Consider the following 26,121-nt stretch of genomic DNA (forward strand, 5'->3'; position numbering starts at 1 on the left):
GTTCAGCACCTCATAGGTAGCTCGGCACCTAGTCAGCCCGACACCTCACAGGTAGCTCGGCACCTAGTCGGCTCGGCACCTCACAGGCAAAGCCTACGAGCCACATTACTACTTAAGACCTAGTCGCCTCTTCGGCACAGGCAAAGTCAAAAAAGGGTAGACTACGAGTCACTCCCAAAAGCCTACGGGCCACATTACTACTTAAGACCCAATCGCCTCTTCGGCACGGGCAAAGTCAAAGAAGAGTGGACTACGAGTCGCTCCCAAAGCCTACGGGCCACATTACTGCTTAAGACCCAGTCGCCTCTTCGGCATGGGCAAAGTCAAGAAGAGTGGACTACAAGTCGCTCCCAAAACCTACGGGCCACACTATTGCTAAATACCGAGTCGCTCCCTCAGCATGAGCAAAATCAGCAAAAGTGAACTATAAGTTGCCCCCAGAGCCTAAGGGCTACACTACTGAACTGGCGGAGACCTCCTCACCTTACAGGCAGCTCGCCACATATAGGCAGCTTCCAAAGCCTAAGGAATTGGATCAGCACTTACAAGCTCCTCGACTTACGGGCCAAAAGAAGAAATCTACTCCCTTCGCTGAGTTACTCTCAGCTCGGGAGTGGGGGGCAAGTGATGAGGGCAGATTTGGCCCTCCAGTGAAATTGCGACACGTGTTACCTCGTGACAACTAGGCGACACCCAGGCAACAACTTACCAAGTTGGTGTCCCACCCGGGCACCGGCCTGGTGCGGCTTGGCGTGACCTGCATGCGGCCTGCGCGTTGCCTGGCGCGGCCTACGCGTTGCTTGCGCGGCCTGGCGGCCTGGCGCAGCCTGTGCGACCTGCGCGCGGCCCGGCGTGGACTGCGCGACCTGGCCGACCTGGATCAGCTTGGCACATGATTCGACCTGGCCGACCTAGCCGCACATAAGATGCCCACCGATAAACTCGGCATGCATACCCTACGAGCTCGGTAGCTCACCAAGGAGCTCGCCAAGGAGCTTGGTAGCTCGCCAAAGAGCTCGCCAAGGAGCCAGGCAGCTCGACAGAGTTCGCCACAAGCAGCTCGGCATAGCTCCCCCGGGCAGCTCACCACTTGTAGGGTAGCTCAGTACAGAAGAGTGGCGTATCGCAGGAAGATCTCCTGCATGACAACCTGGCCCAAACACCGACCCGCCGACCTGGCCGCCTGACACAAGCGCCAGCCTGACGACCTCGAGGAGTTCACCACCGTACCCCGGTTCTGACGGGATGTGACGAGTCTTACCGTTTAGAGGCTTTTCACCCACCTAACCCGCGAGGACTCCAGTATATAAAAACCTCACCCCCCAAAGGGGAGGGGGGATGAAAAAGGATGGTAACCCCTGCTCTCTAGCTCTCTCATCCTCTAATATCATCTTCAAGCTCTCTACTATCAGAGTGATAACTTAGCCATCAAAGAGTCCCCGCCGGGTAAATACACACGGGTCCTCTGATTCAGTTCTCACATGTCCCTCAGCTCCCGCCGCCTACAAAGGAGAGGAGATCACCTCATGTAGAGGGTGGTCGGGTTGCGCTGCACCAGGGAGCTCCCCCATCCTCTGAGTTGCATGCCGCCTAGAAGCAGGTCAAATGACGAGTCCAACAAGGTAGCTCACCATCAGGGAGCTCGGCATAGCTCTCCCCCAGGCAGCTCACCACCAGGGAGTTCGCCACCAAGTAGCTCTCCACCAGGGAGTTCGCCACCAAGTAGCTCTCCACCAGGGAGCTCGTCACCAGGTTGCTCGCCACCAGGTAGCTCTCAACCAGGGAGCTCGCCACCAGGTAGCTCACCACCAGGGAGTTCGCCACCAAGTAGCTCTCCACCAGGGAGCTCGCCACCAGGAAGCTCACCACCAAGGAGCTCGCCACCAAGTAACTCATCACCAGGCAGTTCGCCACCAAGGAGCTCCATCATCCTCTGAGTCACGGGCCACTTAGGAGCAGGTCAAATGACGAGGTACTTAGCCAAAAAAATTGATACATCACAAAAATTGGTACGTGACCAGAAACGGTTACATCAAGCATAAAGTTCCATTTCTAACTTCTCGAATTGAACTTCTCGTGTCTTTGGTGCAAAGTCTTTAGACAGGTAAATCTTCCCCCAACCAAATGGAAAAAGACGAAAACATAGGCTTCTAAATTTTTAAACCTTCGACTGCACGAAAAGACACACTTCTGCTCGGCTTGGTTTGTATCCACCTCTATGCAGAATCTATATCTTTCGACCCTAAAAATGTGATATTATCTAGTTCACGAGATCAGATTCAGAGAGCGAAGATTTACGGTCTCTGTTTCAGGCTTTGTGTGTTTTCTGTAATTCTTTTTTTTTCTTTGATAACTGAAATTTCATGTAAATTATTTGTTTGCAAGGAGTAAATGTGAAGTAAAATTATATAGTCCCCACTACATGGAAGATACAGACACAAGGAAGGCTGTTTGTTTGACCGAGTAAAACGGTAAGTAAAATTATGTATCTCCTCCACTTCAATTCGAGAAAATGAAGGTGCATCAGTTTTGGACAGAGGACAGAGGGTGCAAATCATATGGGGTGTTTCAAACACCCTTACATGAGGTAAGGGTGCAAATCATAATTACAAACGAAAAAGAAGGTGCCTAAAATGAAGGTTCAAATTATCCAAAGTTTCAAACACCCAATACACACAAGCATGCATATGGGGTGTTTCAAACCAATATGCATGTCCCCTAAAAGTGGTAAGAGGACAGAGGGTCAGTCGTAGGCCTGTTTGTCCCCTAAAAATGGTCAAAACCCCAAAAGCACTATATAAGGTGTATCAAGTAGGTTTTCTAATATATAAGGGTAACTTTTGGGGTTTAATATCAATAAAATTAATATATTTAAAAACTTTTTAAAAATAGGTTAACTTTTTAAAAATAATATCAATAAACGGCAAAAGCACTATTCATCTTCTTCTTCTTGCCATTTGTTCATCAAAGTTGTTGTTCATCGCCGCCCGCCACTGCCGTTTGCTGCCACCTGCCGTCGCCTCCGCCTCTGGCAATGTTGTCGGAGGCAGAGGTGGCGGCGGCAGCGCTGGTGGTCATTCCTCTGCCCGTCGCCGCTACCTTTGTCTCCACCCATCTTCGGCAACGTTGCCAGTGGTGGAGGTGGGCAGAGGTGGCGGTGTTGGACAAAGAAACCACCAGCGCCGCTGCCTCCACCTTTGCCTCTGACCACCTCCGGCAACGTTGTCGGAGGCAGAGGTGGGTGGGCAGTAGCGGACGGCAGTGGCGGGTGGTGGCGGACGGCGGCAGGCAACAGCTCTGATGAACAAATGGCAAGAAGAAGAAGATGAACATTGTCTTTGCCCTTTATTGATATTATTTTTAAAAAGTTAACCTATTTTTGAAATTTTTTTAAATATATTACTTTTATTGATATTAAACCCCAAAAGTTGTCCTTATATGCTATTACCCCTATCAAGTATCTACTATCAAGGGCTTGCCGATACAATACAATCCCAGGTGTATCATATTAAAATTTTGATCTTTCCTTAAAATCATTGTGAGTTTTGCTCAGCATGTTATTGTGCTTTAGTTTTCCATTAGTGTCCATAATCAATATATTAGGGAGTAGGGACGCTAATGATTTGTTACATTATATATGCAAATGTATCAGAGCAAGGTTCAAAATATCGATATAAGTTGATACGCCAATAGGGGTGTGTCGACCTGTATCGAGGCTCGCTTGTTCCTTTTTTTTAGTTTTTTTTTTAACTCTGATTCAGAGGGATCAATTTAAGGCCCGTTTGCCCTATGAACCATGGTCTGACCCAAAATACCCCTGTAGGGGCGTATCGGAAAACCCCAATATGATACGTATATTGAAATCGTGAACCTTGTATCAGAGTTTACACTAGAATCCTACCTAGATGACATCATTAGAGATAGTTAATAAGATTTTCTTAGGTGATGTAACACCAGTTCGAAATAGACCATAGAAATGCAGATTAGAACCAGCAGATGGTTGTTCAACAATTCAAGTTTTGGGCGGCTGACTAAATGCAGAAATTTGCAAATAAATAAAAGGCATAAAAAATATAGAATCTTCCATGATTTCAACTGAAGGGCATTTGCATTGTTTGGTGCAATGGTAAAATCTTGGGCTGGCAAGCACGAAAATGCAGAGTACAAGTCTGAGAGCGGCCACTTCATGCCATAAGGATCAAAACTGGGTAATGAACCTTACCAGAATTTTGAACTCGAAGGCAACAGCTATGTTATGCCAGTCTGAACTGCAAATTATCAGCCTACCTTTTGAAAGAATATAGTTTGGGCCCTCAAGTCCTCACTATGACAGGCATCATCTGCCATTATAGTTTCTTTTTCGCTCTTAACTTTGCTGTAGCCAGTAAGCCAATCTAGCTACGGACTTTAGTCCATAACCTTCTCCATACACATGAGACATTTCATCTCTCCATGAAATTTCTTGTGTCTTCAGTCTTCTCACAATCATCAAGAACTTAATTAGTTTGATGCTCCCACATTCTTTGTTCCGGATCCCGATTATCCAATCTCTTCTGGTCGGTTGTGATCATGGCTGGAAACCAGACAACATTTAATCGAACCAAATTGGCTGGACAGTCATAAAGATCGTTGTCCATTTCAAAAATAATAATAATTTACCAATGGAGAACTGATGGAGATAGGCTGCATACTAGCAAAAAGGCAGAGCCGACCTCCGACCCCTGAACAACTAAGGCGGTATTTTGGCCCTATAGGTCATATTCAAGGATCTTAGTTCTTCAGTGCCCAGGCAATTTGAACGAATAGGCTGAAACTCCAGCTCATGGAGTCTTGTTTGATCTGTTTGGTAAATAGTGAAAAGAAAAACTCTAGATTCCTTCCTCGTAACAACTGTCCTTCTGGGTCTTCCTTCTTTCATTATCGTGGCAAACCAAGAGAATATGTTAAAATGGAGAAAGAATCGATTCCTTAGCATGTCCAGAAAGAAAGAAAGAAGGAATAAATAAAGGCAACAACACCCATCCATTTTCACACAAGAGAGGATAAAGTTAAGGCTATAAATGACTAGAACCCCACTTCCACAGCCTCTCATAAACTTACCCATGCAGAAAGGAATTAAAATTCTGTCACTGGTTGGAAGAGAGGAGATGCATCATGGGCAGCAGGCCTGGAAGTTGCTAAGCTTATGTTCCCAATAATAGTGATTCCAAGTGGGCAAGTTCAGCGAGGTCGTCGAATTCTTCCTTCCCAATCTACTGTAAGTATTTTGCTGCATCTGTAATTCTGTCTTGTATATGATCGTCTCATGCACTAGTTTAGATGTTTTTCATTCCAGTTGTCTTAAGTACACACTAATGGAAAGATTAACTATACAGTCTGACGTAAATCAAGGCAGGTGATGAACAAAGCCCATAATCTGACGCTGTGATCAGACAGTGCAGAATAGCATATTTACCAGTGGATCATAAAGTGGATTAAAACTAATAACAAAACAAAAAGAAGAAAAGGCAAGAGTGAAGAACTTCTGGATGAGTTCAAATGAAATAAGGAAAAAAGAAGAGAAGAAAGTTCCGTTACAATGATGTAAAACACGAAAGGATGAAAAATTGCATACTTTTGGCCCCTTGGGGTGAGGTTTGCTCTCTGTGAGTTTTCAAGAAATTTATCATTTAAATTAAACTTTCAAGTGTCCATAATTTAATTTGTCCAGTCATAAAAATCTTAGTCTCCATAAAATCTGTATTTTATGAATACAGAAAGATTCTTTTAGATTTTTTTTATTAAATCTAAAATGAACAAAAGTAAACATTTATTTTGTAATACATATTCTTATAAGTAAATATTTTTTGTTCAAGTTTTTAGGAAACAAAATAGAAAAGATTGTCAATTGAATTATCTAACATTGTTATTTATGCTCTTAGAAAAAAATGGCTCTTACCATGCCTAAAAATAAAATAAGCAATAAAAATATTAAAAACATAACAAATATGAAAATTCTTGAAATTCTGGTAACAATATATAGGCTTTTCTCTTTTCCTCTTCAATTTTCAAGTACTTTAGTGATGTAAAAAAATATAACATTAAGTTAGTAACAGATTAAATTACATGATAATGACAGAATTTAAGAAAAAACAAGCTTTGAAAAAGAAACTAAAATTGTCAATAAATTCCAAGTTCTTTGAGATAAACAAAGGTGAAGGTGATTCTGAAACTGGAATGTCGAGATTAAACTTGTTCTGAATCTGTATGTTATCAATAAAATGTCCAAGATATTATCTTATCCAAGCTATTTGTCTTTACTGTATCTTCTTTTTCTTTGTTATCTATCATCATCTGACATACTACCATCAACATGAATGGCTTGGCAGTTCAATAAGAGTTCTTGTTCTCTATAATGAGATGGCACAAAGGGTGAATCCTCTGTTCAGGCATTTTGTCCAACAATTCCCACAGGGGAGGATGATGGGAGAATGGAATATACAACCACCTTCACAAGGAAACTCTAGATTGACTGAACAACCACCTTCACAAGGAAACTCTAGATTGACTGAGGAGGAGCAAAAGATGGCTGTAGAGAAATTGAAAAAGAAAGTCTATAATCCACCCAGGAAAGTTAAAGCAAATATTTACTACAGACCCAATATCAACAATATTAAAACTTGGAAGGAAGATAAAGAAGATGATCACAGTGAAGGGTGTGTGATCTGCTTAGATAACTTCCTCCCTTATCAGGAAGTCATAGCCACTCCATGCAAGCACATATTCCATGAAGAATGCATCTTCCCATGGGTGAAAAGCCAAGGCCAGTGCCCTGTGTGTAGGTTCACACTGTTCGAACAAAGGCGTGGTAGCACAGTGCCTCAAACCAACAACAACAACAACAATGCAGTCGGAGGTGACCTGATTCAGTTGGTATGGTTGATGGAAGAGGCCCTTGGCTTGTGGGGAAATGTCCCTCAGTAATGAACTTCCAATAACAGAAACTCCTGGATCCAAATGAGTACTAGTGCCTACTGGAGTTTTTGTTTCGTTGCCTCATTATTGGAGAACCAATGTGCAAATATACTGCTGAGGATTGAAGGGGCATCCAATTGTCTGCCCGAGGTTAGAAATGTGAAGAGAGAAAGTATATAGCAAGATGATGAAAACAAATAACGTATGCTGTTCCATGAGAAATATAGCTAGCTATATCCAAAACAATATTAGTAGACTTCTTCCTACCTCCCCATTTCTGCTGCAGAGAAACTAACTCACTTTACTAAACCATGACTGACGATAAAACATAAAATCATGTAAACCAAGCAATGTAAGTGAGAGTTCTAAGTTTAAGCATCACATCCACCAGAATCTGTACAGAGCCCATCACATTTTATCATTACACCAAGTAATGTCTCCCTTTTGCTAAAAATGATTTACTATTACGTCCTTTCTTTTGACCACTTAATTTATAGAGAGCATTTTTCAAAGATGGGATATGCCCAAATCACCAAGGTTACTTATCATACCCAGAGGGCAATTAAATGTTTAATTATGATACTACATAGATTCCAAATATTCCTTTTAATTTGCTTCATAGAAGCAGACCTCACCAAAACATGGGGCAGCGTAGCAGTTTCCTAGCTAAACTTCATTCTCTGGCATGGGGTGAACCCTCAGCTCAGACATTTCATGGCCCATTGAATTCACAATATCCCCTCAGTATTGATGCTGAGGAGCATAAGAAGGCCATAAATCAGTTGAAGAAGCAAGTGTAAAGCTCAACCATAAATAAAATTACAAGACATGGTCTTTTTACCATTGAATAGACAAAATCAGTAATAGTTCCAACAGAGGAAGGTGAGTAGATGACAAAGGTCAGAAATCCTACATGCCTGGTCATATAACAAGAGCATGACCTCTAATGGCCTTATGGGAAGGGTTGCCTCTAAGAGGATTTGAATGGATGAATATCTTTAAATAACATACCAACAAACTTGAATGAGATGGAGTATCTTTTCTTCATTTTTTCATAATTATGATTAATTAGATGAAATCCTTGATCGATAATAATTGTCAACTCTGTTGCTTCAAAATTTAATTAACATTTCTAAGCTGAGAGATATTTCCTCCAATGTTTGAACTTTGAGCCAGAGGTCCTTGATCAATATCAGATATTTGGTTATTGTCACCTTGTCAATGCTGGAGTTGACAAATCCTCCCATCAGAATGAAGACTTTTAGGTCCTCAAACAAATCTGCACTCGATTACTGAGCAACAAATCCACCTAACTTTACCCTCCAAAACCATAGTAACCAACTTATACATGGACAAAAGGTTTAGCAGGTGAAGATGGTTCTCCTACCCTGTGATATCAACATATGCAAAATGTGACACAACGGTTCTCCTTATTCTCGTACAAAGCCGAATTCGGACCAGAAACAGATCAGGTCGAATTTAGATGGCCTATAATCGAATATGATCTAATAAGAACCTGAGACATTTGAATTCAATTTCGTATCTGATAGAACTGTTGAATTATTTGAATTCGACTCGTTTAGAATGGTGTTCACCAATATGTTCAATTCAAGATTCAGTAAATATGTACAAAATTAGCATAAATTCACAAAACCAAACATAAAGCAAGAAACTATATATTGTAAATGGGTACAAATAGGTTCACTTTCAGCAGAATCCCATATATTATTGAATTGGATCCAAAGCAATATCTGAATTTGATTCAATCAACAAACGGATCACATTTTTCAAATCTAATTTGATCTTATTATTATGTCTGAATTCAACCCACAACACCTAGAAAAATTCCCATCATAGCTAGTTCGATAAAATAGATCAAACTGTAGGAAGCTAAGAGTTAACAAAGGGACAACTATACTAAGAGTCATGTGGCATCATGAAAGAAAAGAATGCCATAAATTTTCTGAATCAGCATCTCCTCTTGTGCAGAAAATTTGAAATTTCAATCTCGGGGCAAAATGAGAACTTGACTACTTTCTGTACCAGTTCTCTATTGTCATTAGAAAGAAGGAAACTAACAAAACATAAGGCAGTTTGGTCAATAAAATGGAGCTTACTACTGTTGCCATTTTCATTCAGCCCAACACCATCTAACAAGTTACAACTAAACAATGTGGTCTACTCCTCTCAGGATTGCAGATGCATCTAGTTACTAAAAGACCCCCTCCATCAAGCCATGAATTGATCAAAGCATCCCTTCTTGGGAATTTGTCTCATGCATTGATTCGTATCAAGTATCAACTTAATATCCCGTTTGTGGTTTTGGTTCAATTCACATGGCTTGGCTTGCAATTGAGGCTGCATTTGATTGCAGTGCAAATCTGAATCATATATGAATTTTGTACCTAGTTCATTTTTGCATCTGTTTGTTTGTAACTATGATTTGCACTGTTACCTGATGCAAAATGTTTTGTCTCGCACTCACTAGCAGTCTAGCAATGTAAATTTTGCATTTCAAAACTGATGCAAAATTTGCACCACCTTCCTCCTCTCTCACATGAAATGGGGAAAATATCATCTTGCTTCCTGTCATTCCCAAATAAGTAACCCTCCTACCTCCATTGTCTTTTGTCTTTCGTATGATTACAAGGTGAGACTACACCATTTTACTTCTCACAAACAAATAAGACAAGGTCAAATCCAAAGCAAAAGTAAACCAGAATTTATAAAATACTTTTGTACTTTTGAAAGTATAAAAATACAAAAAACACCATAGCGTTTGTATTGTGCACTTTATACTTTTTGCTTTCATACTTTTAAAAGTATGAAAAACCCCAAAGCACGAAATCATCTTTTTATACTGTGTGCTTTTGGAAAAATTGTGCTTTCCTTTTCGTGCAAACAGTCAGTCACACCACCCTTTGATAAAACTCTCAACCCTACCTCCACTCACCACTGCTAGAGTCAGACTACGGTCACCGATCTCAGACCCTAAAACCACCAGAAACCATCACCAGAACTACAAATGGGTGTGCTTTTGCCAAACAGAAAACTGTACTTTCGTTTTGGAAAACATACTTTTCAAAAATTTTTATCGAAACAGTTTTCAAAGCAAAAATATCAAAATAAATAATATTTTATGTACTTTATACTTGGATATTTTTAAAAATTCAAAAGTAGAAGTCTGTCCAAACAAAATTTAGACGAGTGCAAATAAAATTTGCTTTGCACAGCAACGAGATGTAACCTTGGCAAATTGTTTGTGAATCAGAAGAATTGGCTAATTTGGCAGCAGATTAGGTGCATTCAAATCAGGCAGAAATATAGAACTGAGGAAAGAAATGAGGAGGGAAATTCAGCTCAATTTTGCAGGGGCAGGGCCGCAGAGCCCTCAGTTCCATTTTAGATGGTATATATTCCCGTGGGTCTAATATTCCTTCAACAAACTAGCCAACTAGGGCTACTTTATCTCGTAGTGTTTGAAAATTCTATTTGCTGGAGTTGAAAAGAATCAATCCATACAGACTATTATTTGGAACAGTCAAATAAACGTATCCCACATGGCTCAAAGAGCGGGTTCCAAAAGAATAAACCGTGAAGACATGTACACAATAAGTAATCTCGAAATCTTTTCTAGCTTATTCTCCCATTCAATGCAGTAAAGAAAATATCCCGAGACCCGTTGTTTCCGCAACATGCAGTTGAATCATTGCAAAAGGTTGTTCTTGACTTGCAATCGCCTGTCGAAAAAGAATAAAAGAAAGAGAGAAAATAACGTGACCTGTATGTTCATAACACACACAGCTCTTGCTAAACATATCACGTATTGTATTCTTTTAATTTTTCTTGTCCCACTCGTCACCTTGACAGTTCAATGAAAGAATATAATGTAAATATTACCAACAACAATGGAGAACAAAAAATGATTTGGAATTACAGTGGGATGTATGCTGCTACAAAACCGGCACAGATATTGAAACTGGAACAGACACATCCCCAGCAAAATTTGAACTCCGATCTGAAGCCGAGTTGCCAACAAATGCATATCCAACTCCATACCCTTCCATGGGCAATGCTGCAGCCTCACACCTCTGGCAAACTCTAGCAAGTGATGCTGCTTTTCGTCTTGCTCTCTTTGTACCTGTAAATAGTAGACTCTGAAGCAAGCTTGCCAATGCTGGTGCCCGAGCCACCCTCTGAGTTGTAGCAGTGCCACCACTCCGGCACAACTCAAGCAATGCTGCCACTGCATTCTCTTTACCCTTTGGAGTTCCCCTTCGCATCATTCCAATCAATCCTGACACTGCAAGCTCCTCGTTCTCAACTGCTTCAGCCCCAATTGGTTGCCTAACAATCAAGGCCAATGCACCGGCTGCTTCCTCTGCTACTCCTTCAGTTCCCAATGCTCCCACCAGGGCTGTTACTGCACCTGACTCTATCATTCTCTCACAATTCTCTGAGTGTGTGGACAGATTAAACAGTGCTGTTACAGCATCCTTCTTTCCTCTCAAGCTTCCCTCTCTCAAAAGTCCTGCCAGGGATTCAACTGCCCCTTCCTCGCTTGTGATTCTCTTCTTGTAGTCATGAACTGCAGAGAGGCTGAAAAGTGTTGCCGCAGCATTTTCCCTTGCCTCTGTTGTGTGCCCAAATCTTAGAACTTCAACAATAGATTTCAAACATCCTTCTTCTTCCATAATCCGGCTCTTGTTTTTGTCATGAATGGATAGGTTGAGGATTGCAGTTACTGAATTCTCTTGTGCAACTGGGTCTGGTGATGAGAGTAACTGTCGAAGAAGGGGAATTGCTCCTACTTCTGCAATAAAAGTACGGTTCTCCTTCCCTGTCTTTGCTAGCAACCTCAGCTCACGAGCAGCAACTGTTTTTGCCCCCTGTGATCCATTTGACAGCTGTTGGATGAGACGCTCAGCCGTTGCCCTATTAGCTACAATTGCAGCCTTAGTAGAAGTTGGCATGGCGACAACTTCTGCTGGTGGATCCAGGTTCTCCGGTGGATCAAAGCGAATTCCATGAGCTGTGCACCACTGAGAAATAAGGTTTCTGAGAGCTCTATTGGGAACAAGACGTGTATGAGAAAGCATCTGCCCCGTCTTTGGGCAGCTACAATGACCTTCCTCCATCCACTGGGAAATAGAAGCTCGATCGTAGGTCTGGCCAGTTGAGATTATAACTGGGTCTCTCATCAAATCTAGCGAGATTGGGCAACAGAAATCCTTTGGAATGGTAAGGAAAGTGTCCCCAATTTCTTGATATACAAGACCACCCCGTGTTTTCTTCTGACTCCCAGAACCTACTTCTTCGTCCTCAAATCCAAAAAGCAGGAATCTGCAGTACCTTGTGAGAGCAACAAACCCATTGAGTAGTGACACAGTAGGTTCAACATCCCCCTCGTTGTTACAAATCTGCTCCTCCAGAAATTCAATCTCAGCTCTACAAATTTTGGCATCCCGAATTCCCAATCTGTCCATGAAGAAACTCTGCAGTTCTGCAGTATCAGGTATCTTTCCCTGCTCAAATTCGTCAAGGAATGAATAGAGTCGCCGTCTCAGCTCATCATCATGTTGATCAATAAACAGCTTGTCTCTTCTAGCCTGTTTGCTCAGCAGCTCAATCTGTTCTCTGATGTCCTGAGTTAGACCAAGTTCCTTTAATGGCAAAACGTCGAGGATAGTGGATATTTCCTGGTTCAGGTCATGGAAGTGGCCAGAAATCGAAGAATTCTGTAATAGAAGCCACAACCGGCTCGACTGAGAGCAGTAATCTAGAAGTATCTTCGATCGGTATATGAGTAGATAAAGCTCCTTTAGGCAAAGAATAGCAGAGGAGGGGAGACTGCGGCCAGAGTCTCTGAGATAATCAAAGAGGATGACGAAGACATCAATTTTCCGAATCAGGGATCTAGAATTTCGTTTCTGGAAAGGATGCGGGTGATGTGAGAAAGACATCAACTCATTAGCGACGATACCAAGGGCCTGAACAAGGGCTACTTCGCTGAGATGAACAGGAGCCAAGAAAGCCTCCAAGGAAGGCGATCTTCTTCTTCGCAAAGAGGAGAAAATAGCAGCCGAAGCCATAGATACCAAATTAGGGTTTCAAAAGCTCCGCCACTTTTTATTTTACTGCTTCTGACGAAATCCAACAAAACCTTTTTCCCCAAACTTGACTTTTACAGAGCGTCTCGATCCCCCTATCAAATTTTCCACATGAAAAGAACAAAAAGAATATTTTTTTATTTAAGATGATGATCTGAGCACTTTGAAGAAGAGGAAAACAATCTCCTCCAAATTCAAGATCACTCCAGCTCCAATATTTTACAGTCTGAGAGAAAAATAAAAAAAGAAAAGGCAATAAAAAGAGAAAGAACAAAAATCCCGTCTTTTTCCTGGTTCTCCTCTGCAAATCTGTAAGGTCAATCTAAGAGAACCAAAAACAGACGAAAACGAAGATATGAAGAAGATCTCTTACTGTTCTTCTTCTCTTCTTCTTCCACTTCCAAGTTGTTGCCTGAATCTTCAGAACGCTGCAACCGAGTTCCTAGCGGAATCCCTTTTAAAGCACCGAATCAAAGCTTACGACATTTCCGCGTTTAGCAGGAGAATCCATTATCGTGTTTCTTCTCCTTCTCATCTTCTCTCTCCTGAAACTTCATCGCTGCCTCCATGAAAACGACTTCCATCGTATTTGACGAGACACACACATACTCTCTCTCCTCTCTCTTCTCTCTTCTCTCTTCTCTCTTTCTCTCTTTCTCTCTAATAAATTAATTATCTTCTTTTGACCTAACTATCTCCGTTCTCACTCTCTCTCTCTCTCTCTCTCTCTGGATTAGAGATATTTCCAATGGACGATATTGACCAAATCATTTTACGAATTACCAAAATAGTCCCAAATTTATTGTCGAATCTCTACGGCTTCCCGAAACGAGAAGGATAAATCTTTTGCCTTCCGACGAAGCAAGAGAATGAATGAGATGCAGAAACTTCTGACCTCTCACTAAATGCAGAACGCAGTGGAGCACGGTTCTTCCAACGGCCGTTCTAACCGTTACTAACGGTGTTATAACGGCATTAGGATTTTATTATTAAAGTATATTTTAATATTTAATAATTTAATATTAATATCTGAATTTTGTTCGTTGAAATTAAGGTCGCAAGTCTATACTATTATAAACGGCCGTTATAACGATTGCAACGACAGATAGATAACGTTCGAAGAGTGGGGCCTCGTGAATCGTGATGTATGTCAACGCTACGGTAACTGGAGTTTATTACCCCAATTAATGAGAGCGTGTTTAGTTGTGCAATCCAACGTACAAGCCTACAACAATCAATGCTTTGCAACCCGGAGGTCCCAAACTCCAAGCATGTTGGTCGAACCGGGTTCCCACTGGTTCAAAATTGTCCTCCAAGGCTACCAAATACCCAAAAAAAAAAAAAAAAAAGGTGGATTCTTATTTGATCTAATTATAAATAATTGAATCGAATGCAATGCAGTGCAATCAATCCATTTGTAGCCTTAATGCAGAAAAGAATGGACTCATGCAATTCTTCTTTAAAGATAGAAGAAGATTTTTTAGAAACTCCTTTTTCCACTATATAATGATAATGGCATGAAGCTGAAGATATTACTCATGTAATTGAATTTGGATTCAGTACTTATAAAATAGTTTTCACATGGTCCTTACAAACACTTGCAGTCGTGCCTTGGGAATATCTCTATTGAATAAAAACATATAAGTATGGAGATGTTCCCCTCGAAAGGCTGTGAGGACTGAATCCAATCTCCATATAAAGTCTCTTGAAAAAGTAAAAGTAAAAGAAGCTAGCATTTGCATTCATTGATGTGCTTTAGGAGTGATCATTTTCAGTCTGGCTCAAAAATTAGAAGATGGCAATTTCCACCCTGCTAGCATGTATCTGTCCATATAGGGCTTTTTTTGTTTGAAATATGGGATTTTGGGGCAAGGATGGGTTTTAGGATTTTACAACTCATATGGATATAAGTAGGATACTATATTAGACTAAACTCAACCCTCTCCAATCTGTATTTTGAATTTATTAGAAAAACCTAGTGCTTATAATTAAATTATTTGTTGCAAGGCATATGAACTTATGTATTATGCGTTGAATTTAATACATAATTGACAGTTCACGTGTTTTCTACATGTTTCAATAAAATAATTAAAAACTTTGATGTTTGTTAAATGCTTATATATAACAAATAATAACAAAAATTTAGATATAATTTTTGGATCTGACCTGCCACCGCAACCCACCTCACCCTCAAATGTGAGGAGGGAGGATTTTGCATTTCCATGTGGAAAGGGGGGATTTGGATTTTGAAGATCCAACTAATTGTAGGTTTTGGTAAGGATAAAGGTTTAGGGAGAGTGTAGAATTTACTAGGGGTGCAACTTAGGTGGGCTCAACCCAACCCCATACCACAATTTTATATGGGCTGGTATTGGATTTTTTGTCGTCAGGCAGGGCCTATGCAAAAGTTTGTGCTTTTTTAATTTTTCGAGTTGGGTTCAAGCCTAACTATAAGGTAGCCCACACCCGGTTCAATCTTATCCCAACCCGACCCTAACCCAATTATATACATGTATATATACATATATAGACATTTGCTTTAATAAACCATGCATATATGCATACATGCATACATATACAGTTGTGTACATCAATTTTTACTGTAGACTAACTGACCAACCTGCTCCCTACCCAAGCTCAAGTCCAACCTGAATGCATCAAATTTAGTGGGGGCTAGGCTTGGGTTGTATAGTTCAAGGTTGGCCTCAGGCTTGGGCTTCAAACCCAATTTCTAGAGTTGGGTTGGGTTAGGCTAAAATGCAGCCCAGGTTGCCCAGCTTGCATGGTTGTACCCTAAAATTTACAAAACCCTCCTTGAACCCACCTCATTGTCATCCCTATTTTAACTCAGGCCGTAGTTATTTATATAAAATTAGATATATACATATTTGTGTGCCATTTTATTTTATATTTAATATTCAATAATAAATATATAATCTTATACATATAGTATGCATATATATATATATATATATATATATATATATATATTATAGGTGCTAAGCCCAACCTAGCCCAAGATCACCCCTAAGCTGCTTTGGAGAAGCCACTAAGAGATGCTCCAAATTTTGGTTATAAACAAAATAACCTATAATGCCTGTAAATATAAAAAATAGCTGTAGTAAATAGCAGCAGAAACTCTCCATATAATGTTTCAAGCTCATCTTAATAGAGTTTCCTTTTCTCTGCAAATAAAAGTATCAATGTATTGAGTATTGAGCATTTAATCACTTCGAAACTTTTTATTTTTTTAATTTTATTAGGTTGATAAGTTGTAGATATGCTTGTTAATATGTTAAGATGAGTATTATATTTGAATCTATAAAACAGGCCCAACTCTAAATACTCCCTACTTTTTCCTCCAAACCAAACATAGCCTAAAATCAGTGAAAACTAGTACATATATAATACATTATGTACCAATTAATTGCACTACTTTGAACCTAGATGTGAAATAGCTATTTTCGGCCTATAAATGAGTTAGTTTAACTAATATATTACCCTATAATAAAAGCTTTAGCTTGCATAAAAACCATGCATCTATATATCAATTATTACATGACCAATTGTATTAGAGTTGCAAAATGTATTAGATTGAATGTTTTCAAACAGAAAATGGCTTTGAATATAATCACATTCGTCTCTATTTGAATCAACATGGGGTTATTCACCAGTTGTATTGTTAACATACAGAAATGCAATATGGTCTTGTAGAACATCCTCGTCCTCACATTTTTTAACATGGCCTAGATCCTAATTTGATTATAAATATTTGGATTCAAATTGAATTCTCTATCAATTGGTTTAAGATTGGATTTGGATTGAATTCAGATTATCTGCTATCAATAAAGTGAACTAAAAACGTCTTTAATATAGTATATAAACCTCAGCTTGGGAAAAGGTACAAATAGAAATATGTACAGTGTAAAAAACAAGATTTAAAAATACAATATTTGCACCGTGCACATATTTGTATTTGTATGTACTCTTCCCAAACTGAGCCTAATGGAAAAATAAATTAAAAAGTGATCAAAATAACTTGTATAGGACTTCACATGCACACACAAATAAGGGTAGATCCATATGCAATCCAATATTATAAATGGATTGAAATTCAAATCACCCTAACAAGATCAGATTTAATAAAACTCGTTTAAATCATATTTGGATATCCCCTTAACCATAACCAGATTTTATTTAGATATTGCTTGATATGCTAAATTTGTAGAGATTTGTTAATTTTTTAGTCTAGATTTGAACCTATAAATTAACCGAATTTGAATACTAGCACAACCCTTTACACTGCATTTGAATGTGGTGTAAAAGTACAACTACACCGATGGAGTTGTACACTGATCGGTTTAAAGTTACGGATCATTGTAAATGGAAAATGGAATTATAAATGTAAAACTTGATGTGAATGGAATTGATGTAAAACTCTATTTTCGGTGTTTAATTTCACTCCATCCAAACGGCTATAAAACCGGACCAGCCAAGTGTTTGATTACACAGTTTCAGTATTTACACCGCAAACAAATACAGCCTTAAATATATTATTTTGTACATTTATCTATATTATACATAAAGCAAGGTTGTTCATGTCACCCTTTCTCTCATTTCTCCCTTTCCCCTTTCATGCAAATTCACATCTACACCCTATAGAACACACCCCACAACACATCCTAATCGTGTATTGGGAACATCTCCTATTGACAACTACGAGAGATGTTCCCACGCTTAGATGTGCATGTGGGGTGCCTGTGGGGCACACTTTGTGGGATGCCAATTGTGAACTCCTTTCATGCTCCCTCCTTAACTCTCTCTCCTTCCTCCATTCAAGATAGGATATGCTCCTCACACTTGAGCGCCTCACATGCACATCCATCGTGCATTAGAAACATCTCCCGTGAAAAATAACTTACAAGTACGGGAGATGTTCCCAATGCATGGTAGGATGTGTGTGTGAGGAGCAGATCCGGTCTCATTATGCCTTCGCAGCCCTCCCATGTGGTCAAGTGGCACCGTTATCTCCTTCACCGGAGTCTCACTCCAACTCCTCTCTCTCTCTCTCTCTCTCTCTCTCTCATGTTCCCGATCACCTAAATCATTTCCCCTCCTAAAATTTCTCCACAACTATCTCCCCACCTAAAACTTTCCCAAACACCTCCTAATCTATTTTACAACATCTCATTAATGTATTAAAATATGCATGCTTAATTTAAAACTTAGAGATTGAAAAAACGCCAGTAAAAATATCTAAAATAAGAGAAAAAAATATATACAATAAGACAAATACTAAAGTACAGTAATAAATATTAATACTTACTTAAAATCTTATTATAATTATAAATAATATTTTAATTGCAAGATGGGTCAAGAAGATGCTTCTAATGGATTGAATCATTACATAACCCAAAAAGAGATCGTCCCAATTTATTTAGGGGTCGTTTGGCAAGTCTTTTTGGGAAAATCTTCTGGTAGTTCTCACAGTCAAAAGACGTATTGACCTTTTGCATGAAGATCTGAGCAGCCTAAAGCTAGTTTGGTTATTGCATGTCTTTTCGTGCATCTTTTCCTGTCTTTCCACGTGAGAATAAAGTGAGAAAGACGCGGAGGGCTCCATTTGGAGCTTCCCAAAATCAGCCCAAAGTTGGCAGCTAGATCTGTTACGAATCAAACGGAAAAAGACTGCAACGCAGTCTGTCCGACTTGTAAACAACCAAAAGACCGTGCGGACAGACACGCCAAAATTTTTTTTGTTAAAATATTAATTTATCTATTAATTAAATTTTTAATAAAATATTTTTTGTTATATTTTCAAAAAAGCTCTATTAAAAATTTACTAATTTTTCTTCTATAAATTATGTGAAAATTTCACTGCTAATTTTTGTGAACATGAATTGCCCTTTATCTTATAACTCCATTGTGACGAACGTAGCTTTTTGAAGCATTGAATGATAGATCAAATGGATCAAGTTATTTCCCCAACTTTGTTAGTTTCTAAGGAGAGAAGAAAGCAAAAGAAAAATGAAGGACCTAAAAATTGCTATGCATCAATATGATGTTCATGGGTCAGGTTATTTGAATACCCAAAAACGTTCAACCCACTATATTCAATTACCAATTGATACTAAAATGGACTAATCTAGTTTAATTGATTGGTTAAACCCGGTTATGCAATTCTCAAAACAAAAAGAATAGGGTCGAGTGATTTGAGTACCCCAAAACCGTTCAGTCGCTAGCTTTAATTACCATTTTATACTAAATTGGACCAATCTAGTTTGACCTAATTATGCAATTTTGAAAACAAGAGAAAATAAGGGAATTTTTCACTAAAAACGATTTTTTTAATTAGAAAATAATAGAAAAATAAAGGAAGATAATAGAAAAAATGATAAAATAAGGATTTTTTGAAAGAATAAAAAATAACAAAAAAAAATAGAACCATAATTTTTAATTAACCGATAAAATAAGAGAAATGTTAACTAAAAATCATAAAATTTTTAACATATTAAAAGTAATAACAAGAAAACACTAAAAATCATAAAGTAATTGGAAAATAAAAAAATCAGAAACTTACTTTACATGATTAACTTATTATTAAAACAAATTAAATAACTTAGTTTTATTAACTTCCTCTAAAATTAGTAAAATTAATTTTTAAAAATTTATAAAAAAATTAAAATATAAATTATCAATACAAACAATAATAAAGTGATAATAGACTTAGAAAAATTATTTTATTAATAAAAAATGATACAAATTAATAAAAAACATAATTTATTTAAAATCAATATATATATATATATATACTTAAAATTAGCTTAATAAAAAAGTAACTTGCTCTCTATCGTCCCTTTTAGTTTTTCGTTTTCTTTTAATTTATTAGATAATACATAACCCAAGAATAATGCTAAGATGGATAAGATTCAGCTTTTCCTAATTACAAATATCCTAAAAACTCGTCTAAAATGTCACTTAGCAAAAAAGCCTTTTACGTCACATTTAAGAGTAATAAAATGAATAAAAATAATAAAAGTTAAGATATATGCTAAAGCATACAAATTTATCTAATAACATATAACCCAAAAATAGTTTGGTTTGAAATTGGTATAACTTAGCCTAATTGATGTTGTAACAAAATCCTGCCATAATTTCTTTTAAGTTCTAACAACGCTTGATTAATTTATTGGATATTTAAATTGAATTTTCAAATTTTCGAGAACGTACTTTGATCTTTCAACCTGATATCACTGGCAGCAATGTTTTGAAAATCAACTTGGAATAGGAATTGTTCTGGTCATTGATTTTTGGATTGACGGTTTGATCATCCGATTGGAATGGATGGTCCATTCTAACAAAAAAATAAATTAATTAAAAAATAATTAAAATAAAAATACCACAAAAAACAGTCAAACAGGTCAACTGTTTAATTACCCGAGTCAACAGATCATCGGGGTCAACGAAGGTTCGCTCTTTGGCCAGAGATCGAATTTGGAGTAAAATGTTATCGGGCCGAACGGTTCGATCGTCAGGGTCAAGGAAGGTTCAAAAACATTGCCTGACGAGTGAAAAATAGCAGCACGTGCTAAGTTATCAGCATCTGTGAAACACGTGACACGCACCCGCTTTGTGAGATATTTCCAGTACAGAGTGGGATGTAACTGTGAGGCGCGCTGTGACAGGAGCAGATCCCAATTCCCGGAACACTGTTATCTTGTGAATTGCACTAAGCTGATTGAAGGTGACTCAGACGGTCACAAATCAGTCTAAATCATTTCAATTCAACAATTCAACTCTTGATGATTTCGAACTTCGAAGTGCTCGAGCGGGATCCACATTTACCATTTCACGCGGCCGTACTGTACTCTCCGTCTATTCTAATCAACAGGATTGGAATATGGGGTGGGGCCGGTGGGCCCACAAGCAACATCAATTTCCATGCATTCAAATTAAAGACTCGTCCTATCCTAACTTTCCTGCAACGATGATGATGATGCAGAGATGATAGATGGGCCAGTACGTGGGTCCCACATGAAGTTGTACGTTGTACATCTTGGTGGCAGTAATACGATGTCAATATCATTCTTGTGTTCATATTTCGGCAATTCCACTGATAGTGCTGATGGGTTGATAAGTTAGTTTAATAATGAAATAAGATCAGATTAAAAAATCAAAACCGATCATCTAAGATGGATAAAATTGACATGTGGGTCCATGTGAGACCCGGGGCCACCTAGCCCCATAATATTTGAAGCTTAAAGCTTTGTTTAACTTCCGTACACGTGAAGGAGGAGAGATACACGGTTTCTGGGTTTCATATTGGAGTTCGTCGTCACGCAGCAATAATTTCAAGATCCAGCAACCCACGGCCCACCATCATTAGTTGATTGTATTTGGGCTGGGTCCACGTCGGCCCAGTCATTTGTTTTGCGAGTAATCATTGTCGAACGCGCGTTCACACTGGACACTAATGACACAGTGGTAGCTATCATAGCCATGGACACATCAAGGGTTTTGGTCAAATCAATTTCTTAACTAGTTTGCCATACTATAATATAAAAATAAACCCTTAAATTAATTCTTCTATCATTGGATTCCAATCCAATGGAGGAGAGTAATCCAACCCTATAAGACAGTCAGCTTAGTCCACCAAGAAGTGGGCCACCCCTTTCTTTTTATTTCGGTTCCTGGTTGCATTTGAAAGAATGTAAATGTAGAACTAAAGTGAACTTGTATTTCGATTCAGTTTTGCAAGTGCTTGATAAGAATGCGTTTTTTTTTATATATATATATACAAGTAGATTTGCTTTTTCAATTATTGTTGCACTATGTCAATGTAAAATTGGTTGGTTTAGCCTTGAGATCCACGTTTGGAACCATCACAATGAAAAGACACTGTAAATTTACAAGTGCAAAACTGAACTGGGTTTGCATACTCCTATTTGAACAAATTTGCATCAAACTTTGTAATTCAATTTGAAAGAGGTTAGGCCATGACCAGAGACCAGACTGAGATTTTTCAAACCAATTCCAACACGTATTCTTAACATCTCCTTTGAACTTATCAGTCTTTCAAGTCTTTACTGGTAAAACATATCTGCAAGACTACAAAATTCTAAGTCCAACAAGGAAAGTTAGAAATAGATGGCATCTGGAGGCTGGTAGAGTCGGTTCACTGACTTCTACGTGCTTTGCATTGTGGGGAGATCCAGTCAATCCTAACCATCCCAATTGGTCATTTTGGTTGGCCACCCACAGGATGAGGCAATCACCCATATCCACAAAATCAGATTGACCTAATGACCCACCCTATGCAGAGCTGTCATTGGGTCGGATCTGAATGCCAATAGGTCAGATGTGGCATGGGTTTGCCTCAACCCTAACCTGACCCAACTCAGTAACATAATTCACGAACCCATCCCAACACTATAGGGTTCAACTTGATATCGACCCAACCCACAATGTTTCAATTGTCTTTTTATATATAACACATTTAGAAAGAATCCATACTTGCTTCCCACACCTACCTCATGGCACATTGTGCATTGGAAACATCTTTCATATCTGTATATTATCATTCATGGGGAGATGCTCCCAATTCATGGCTGCAATGTGCTGTGAAGTCGGTGGGAGGATCAAATCCAATTTCATTTAGAAAATTTAAGTTGGAATTTGGTTTATGTATTAGAAGGTATCACTTTCTCCATAATGAAAGAAGAAAAACCAAAACAAACATGAAAGCAACCTTAACCTTTAAGGTTAGATGCTGGAAGTTAGACAATTTATAAGAACACCTTTCATATGTGTAGGATATCAATGCCCTAGTGGGGCAGGTCAACCAAACTGGAACCCCACTTGGGTTGAAAAATCAAAACCCTAACCTGGCCCTACACTCTAAAAAACCTGACCCTATAGGGTTGGGTCAAGTCAGGGTTACCATTTAAACCCGACCCATTGACATCCCTACTAAACAGGGTCCTATAGGGTTTGCAATTAGAACTATCCGACTAAAATCGACAGCTATACCTTGAGCTGTAATTTGACGAGAAAAACCTACTCATCTGTTAAATTGACACATTTGGACATCATAATATATTGATATTACAAATACATCATGAAAAAAAGGTATTACTCTCCACCAGTTCGAAACAACGAAAATTGATCCCAACCCAATTATATTTGGACACATTAAACATGCCCAGACCTATAAAATTTGGTTGATCCAGTTCGGATCTGTCGGGTCTGTCGGATCTATTGATAACCCTCCTAACTCCTAAGTATCATCTCACCTATTCCCATGTCTACAACCATCCGTTTTTTCTTTAATGGTATGTTTGAGGTATTGTGCAAGACCTGAGCTCCATCAGCACCTCATATCAAACTAGAGAGCTTCTCCCTCAGACAAATGTCACCTTATTTTTTAAAAAATTTAGTGGTAATTACCTCCAGTACAGCAGTACTAAAAGGAAGAAAACAAAAAAACACATTTCAAATAATGTAGGATCCATAAAGTGAGTTATTATTTAGAAATAAAATTTGACTTAATCTCTTAAATTAATATATCAAATAAAATAATAACCTAAATTTGTGTCAAATAAAAATTATCAGAATACATGAATTAAAAAAAATATATATCAGAATAGTAATCCTATACTTAGTACAAGGGATCATTCTCTGGTTTACAACAAAAAGAGCATCACTTTCTTTTTCTATGATTTAGCATTATCTCGCCACTCACAAATGTTCTATTGTCTTTTCCTTAATCTCTTCTCAGGTTCACCATGAGCTCGTTTTAACTTTCAAAGATTTTGTATTGATATAAAGTTCAATTTACTCAATGTCTTCATTACTTTCCGAGTTCAAACCAACCTCTGGAATTTAGAAAATTTTCTTGACTAATCACAGTTATTCTTTGACCACAGACTCGTGCAAGTCAAAAAAAAAAGTAATAACTAAATATATATTTCCTGCTTTGGATCCACAGAAGTCAGTCCTCACAATCTGGGTTTCCAGAGTTCAGACCTTGGACTTGACAAATCATAATTACAATAAATTTCTGGACTACGTAGGGAATGGAGAGTCTACAAGAAATAGATTACGATCCAGAACCCAGAAATGGGAACAGCTCACAGAACATATGTAGAAGCACGTTGACTGGATGTCACATATTAACATACTAGAATTTGATTATTACACAGAAATGCGCCTTGAAAAGGGTTAAACCAGGAGCTTTTGATGACCTTGTGGACACATTACAAGAAGAGGAACAAATTAAACACAGGAAAAGGGGATTGTGACAGTATATCACATGCTTCCTTTTCACAAACGCCATGAATACAGTTCCAGATACTCGAACTGGATACATCAATCATATTTTTTCTCCTGCACTTTAAGACTAGATGTCCAAGAAGGAAGGATGATTGCATTACTGAGGTTCTGAGATCGTCTACCAAAAACAAGGTTCTGAAATCTGAAATGATATGATTTCTATTCCTTATTAGGCAAACAAAGGATTTACAATGCCCATGAGAGGAAGTCCGAAAGCATGGGAAGGTGACCATTTTGAGTGGTTGGAAGTCCTTTAGCATAAACGTACCACATATGCAAGCATGTGGAAACATGCAGAGAATCAGGAAATAGCACTTTAGAAGACAAAGCAAAAAGAAAAAAAAAATCAAACACCCAATTATTCGACTATTCTCTCTTGCCACAAGAAATTAACCCTGGATGTTTTAGGAAAATGTGAAACATATTGGGGGTGTCCTACAACATGAATCATGAATGTTTTTGTTTACACTTGTTTACAAAATTGCCACATCAGCAAAAAATTGAAACATGTTCTTGAATTACATTTTTGTTTCAAGAAGCAAAAATAAGGTGATTTTGTTTCATAATACAATCCATGTTTTTCAAACCATCAAAGTAATAATGGTTTCTCAAGCAAGAAAAAACACATTTTGCTCTACAGTTGTATGATCCATGAAAAACAATATCAATCACCAGATGAAAACATGTTTTTATACCAGGCATTTAGAGACACGTTTCTTGTTTTAGTTTTCGAAACAAAAAACACATATACAACCAAGAACATGTTTTCTATGTTTTTGTTTTTTTTTTAAAATTGCTTTCAAAGCAGATGGTTTTGATTTGTATAGGTTGGTTGTGGGTTCATGGTTAGGGGATGGTAATTTGGATCTGCTTTTGCTTCCTTCATAGTTATATCCCAAATTTCTGTTCTGTTTCCTTTCTCAAACTTCTTGAAGATATTCTTTCTATCCTGAATCTTTTCCCTTTTCTTAGGATTTTCCATCGAAAAGAAAGAGTCCAATAGCAATTCCACAAAGTCCAAACCAACTTCCTTTTGAAGCAAGTTAAGGGCAACAACAACACCTGACTCTATGCTAGGAAAGTTATGTAAAAGAAATCCATTTCTGAAAACATTATCCAACTATGAATCTCTAATGCTAGGGAAAATGCTAAACAAAACCATTTCAAAGAACATGATTTAACATGTTTATGAAATTGAAGCAAGATATGGAACATAATAAGGGCTTGCATAGTTGCCGTATTGAGCATACGGAACATAATAAGGGCTTGCATAGTTGCTGTATTGAGCCTTTAGCTTCCTTCAAAAGTTTAATGAGGGATAGATCAAATGAACATCTCTTCTATGGCATAAAGTTTATTGGGTGTTCTCCCCCTATCCCCCTCCCTCCCAAAGAAAAGGAAGCTTGTATCTCAAAATCTTTGAAATAGGGAGGTACTATATAGCAAGAAACAAATTTGCAGTTGAGTAAGCCCTAAGAGCATAAAATATTTGTACATGTAAACCAAGGTTGCTCATGCATATTCATATGAATATACCAAAAGAATCATCTCATATTCTCATGTAATGAGACTGCAATCAAAATATTGAATGGTCTGATGATGCAATATGGAGTCACCAGATTGAATACAACATCTCTTCTATTGGCAGTCCAGTGCATGAGGCTCCCACCAATATGGGATCTGGGGAGGGATAGATGCACCATGTACGCAGCCTTACCCCTGCAGA

The 26,121-nt window shown here is 38.3% G+C and overlaps 1 protein-coding gene, 1 long non-coding RNA gene and 1 pseudogene across 4 annotated transcripts in view; 1 reads left to right on the top strand and 2 right to left on the bottom strand.

Moving 5' to 3' along the window:
* The first annotated feature begins 4,027 nt into the window (after window positions 1-4,027).
* Window positions 4,028-7,200, top strand: LOC104591271 (uncharacterized). Its single transcript, XR_016077817.1, has 2 exons — window positions 4,028-5,257; window positions 6,369-7,200. It is a non-coding gene; the product is annotated as an uncharacterized LOC104591271 (long non-coding RNA).
* A 3,561-nt stretch (window positions 7,201-10,761) lies between these two features.
* Window positions 10,762-13,046, bottom strand: LOC104591272 (U-box domain-containing protein 17 pseudogene; annotated as a pseudogene). The gene has a single exon (XR_016077816.1). The product of XR_016077816.1 is annotated as a U-box domain-containing protein 17 pseudogene (transcript).
* Window positions 13,047-24,002: 10,956 nt separating this feature from the next.
* Window positions 24,003-26,121, bottom strand: part of LOC104591273 (protein STICHEL-like 3) — a 39,867-nt gene continuing 37,748 nt past the window's right edge. Inside the window, exon 8 of one of the 2 annotated variants that reach the window (XM_010250076.3) lies at window positions 24,003-24,537. In XM_010250076.3, the coding sequence (XP_010248378.1) occupies window positions 24,432-24,537 (106 nt within the window). In that variant the 3' untranslated portion in view covers window positions 24,003-24,431. Of the gene's footprint in view, window positions 24,647-26,121 lie in introns of both variants that reach the window. The other variant, XM_010250077.3, reaches the window with a different exon arrangement.

The sequence above is a fragment of the Nelumbo nucifera genome, chromosome 6, assembly GCF_055504915.1.
Source record: "Nelumbo nucifera cultivar China Antique chromosome 6, China Antique-T2T, whole genome shotgun sequence".
NCBI classification, from domain to species: domain Eukaryota; kingdom Viridiplantae; phylum Streptophyta; class Magnoliopsida; order Proteales; family Nelumbonaceae; genus Nelumbo; species Nelumbo nucifera.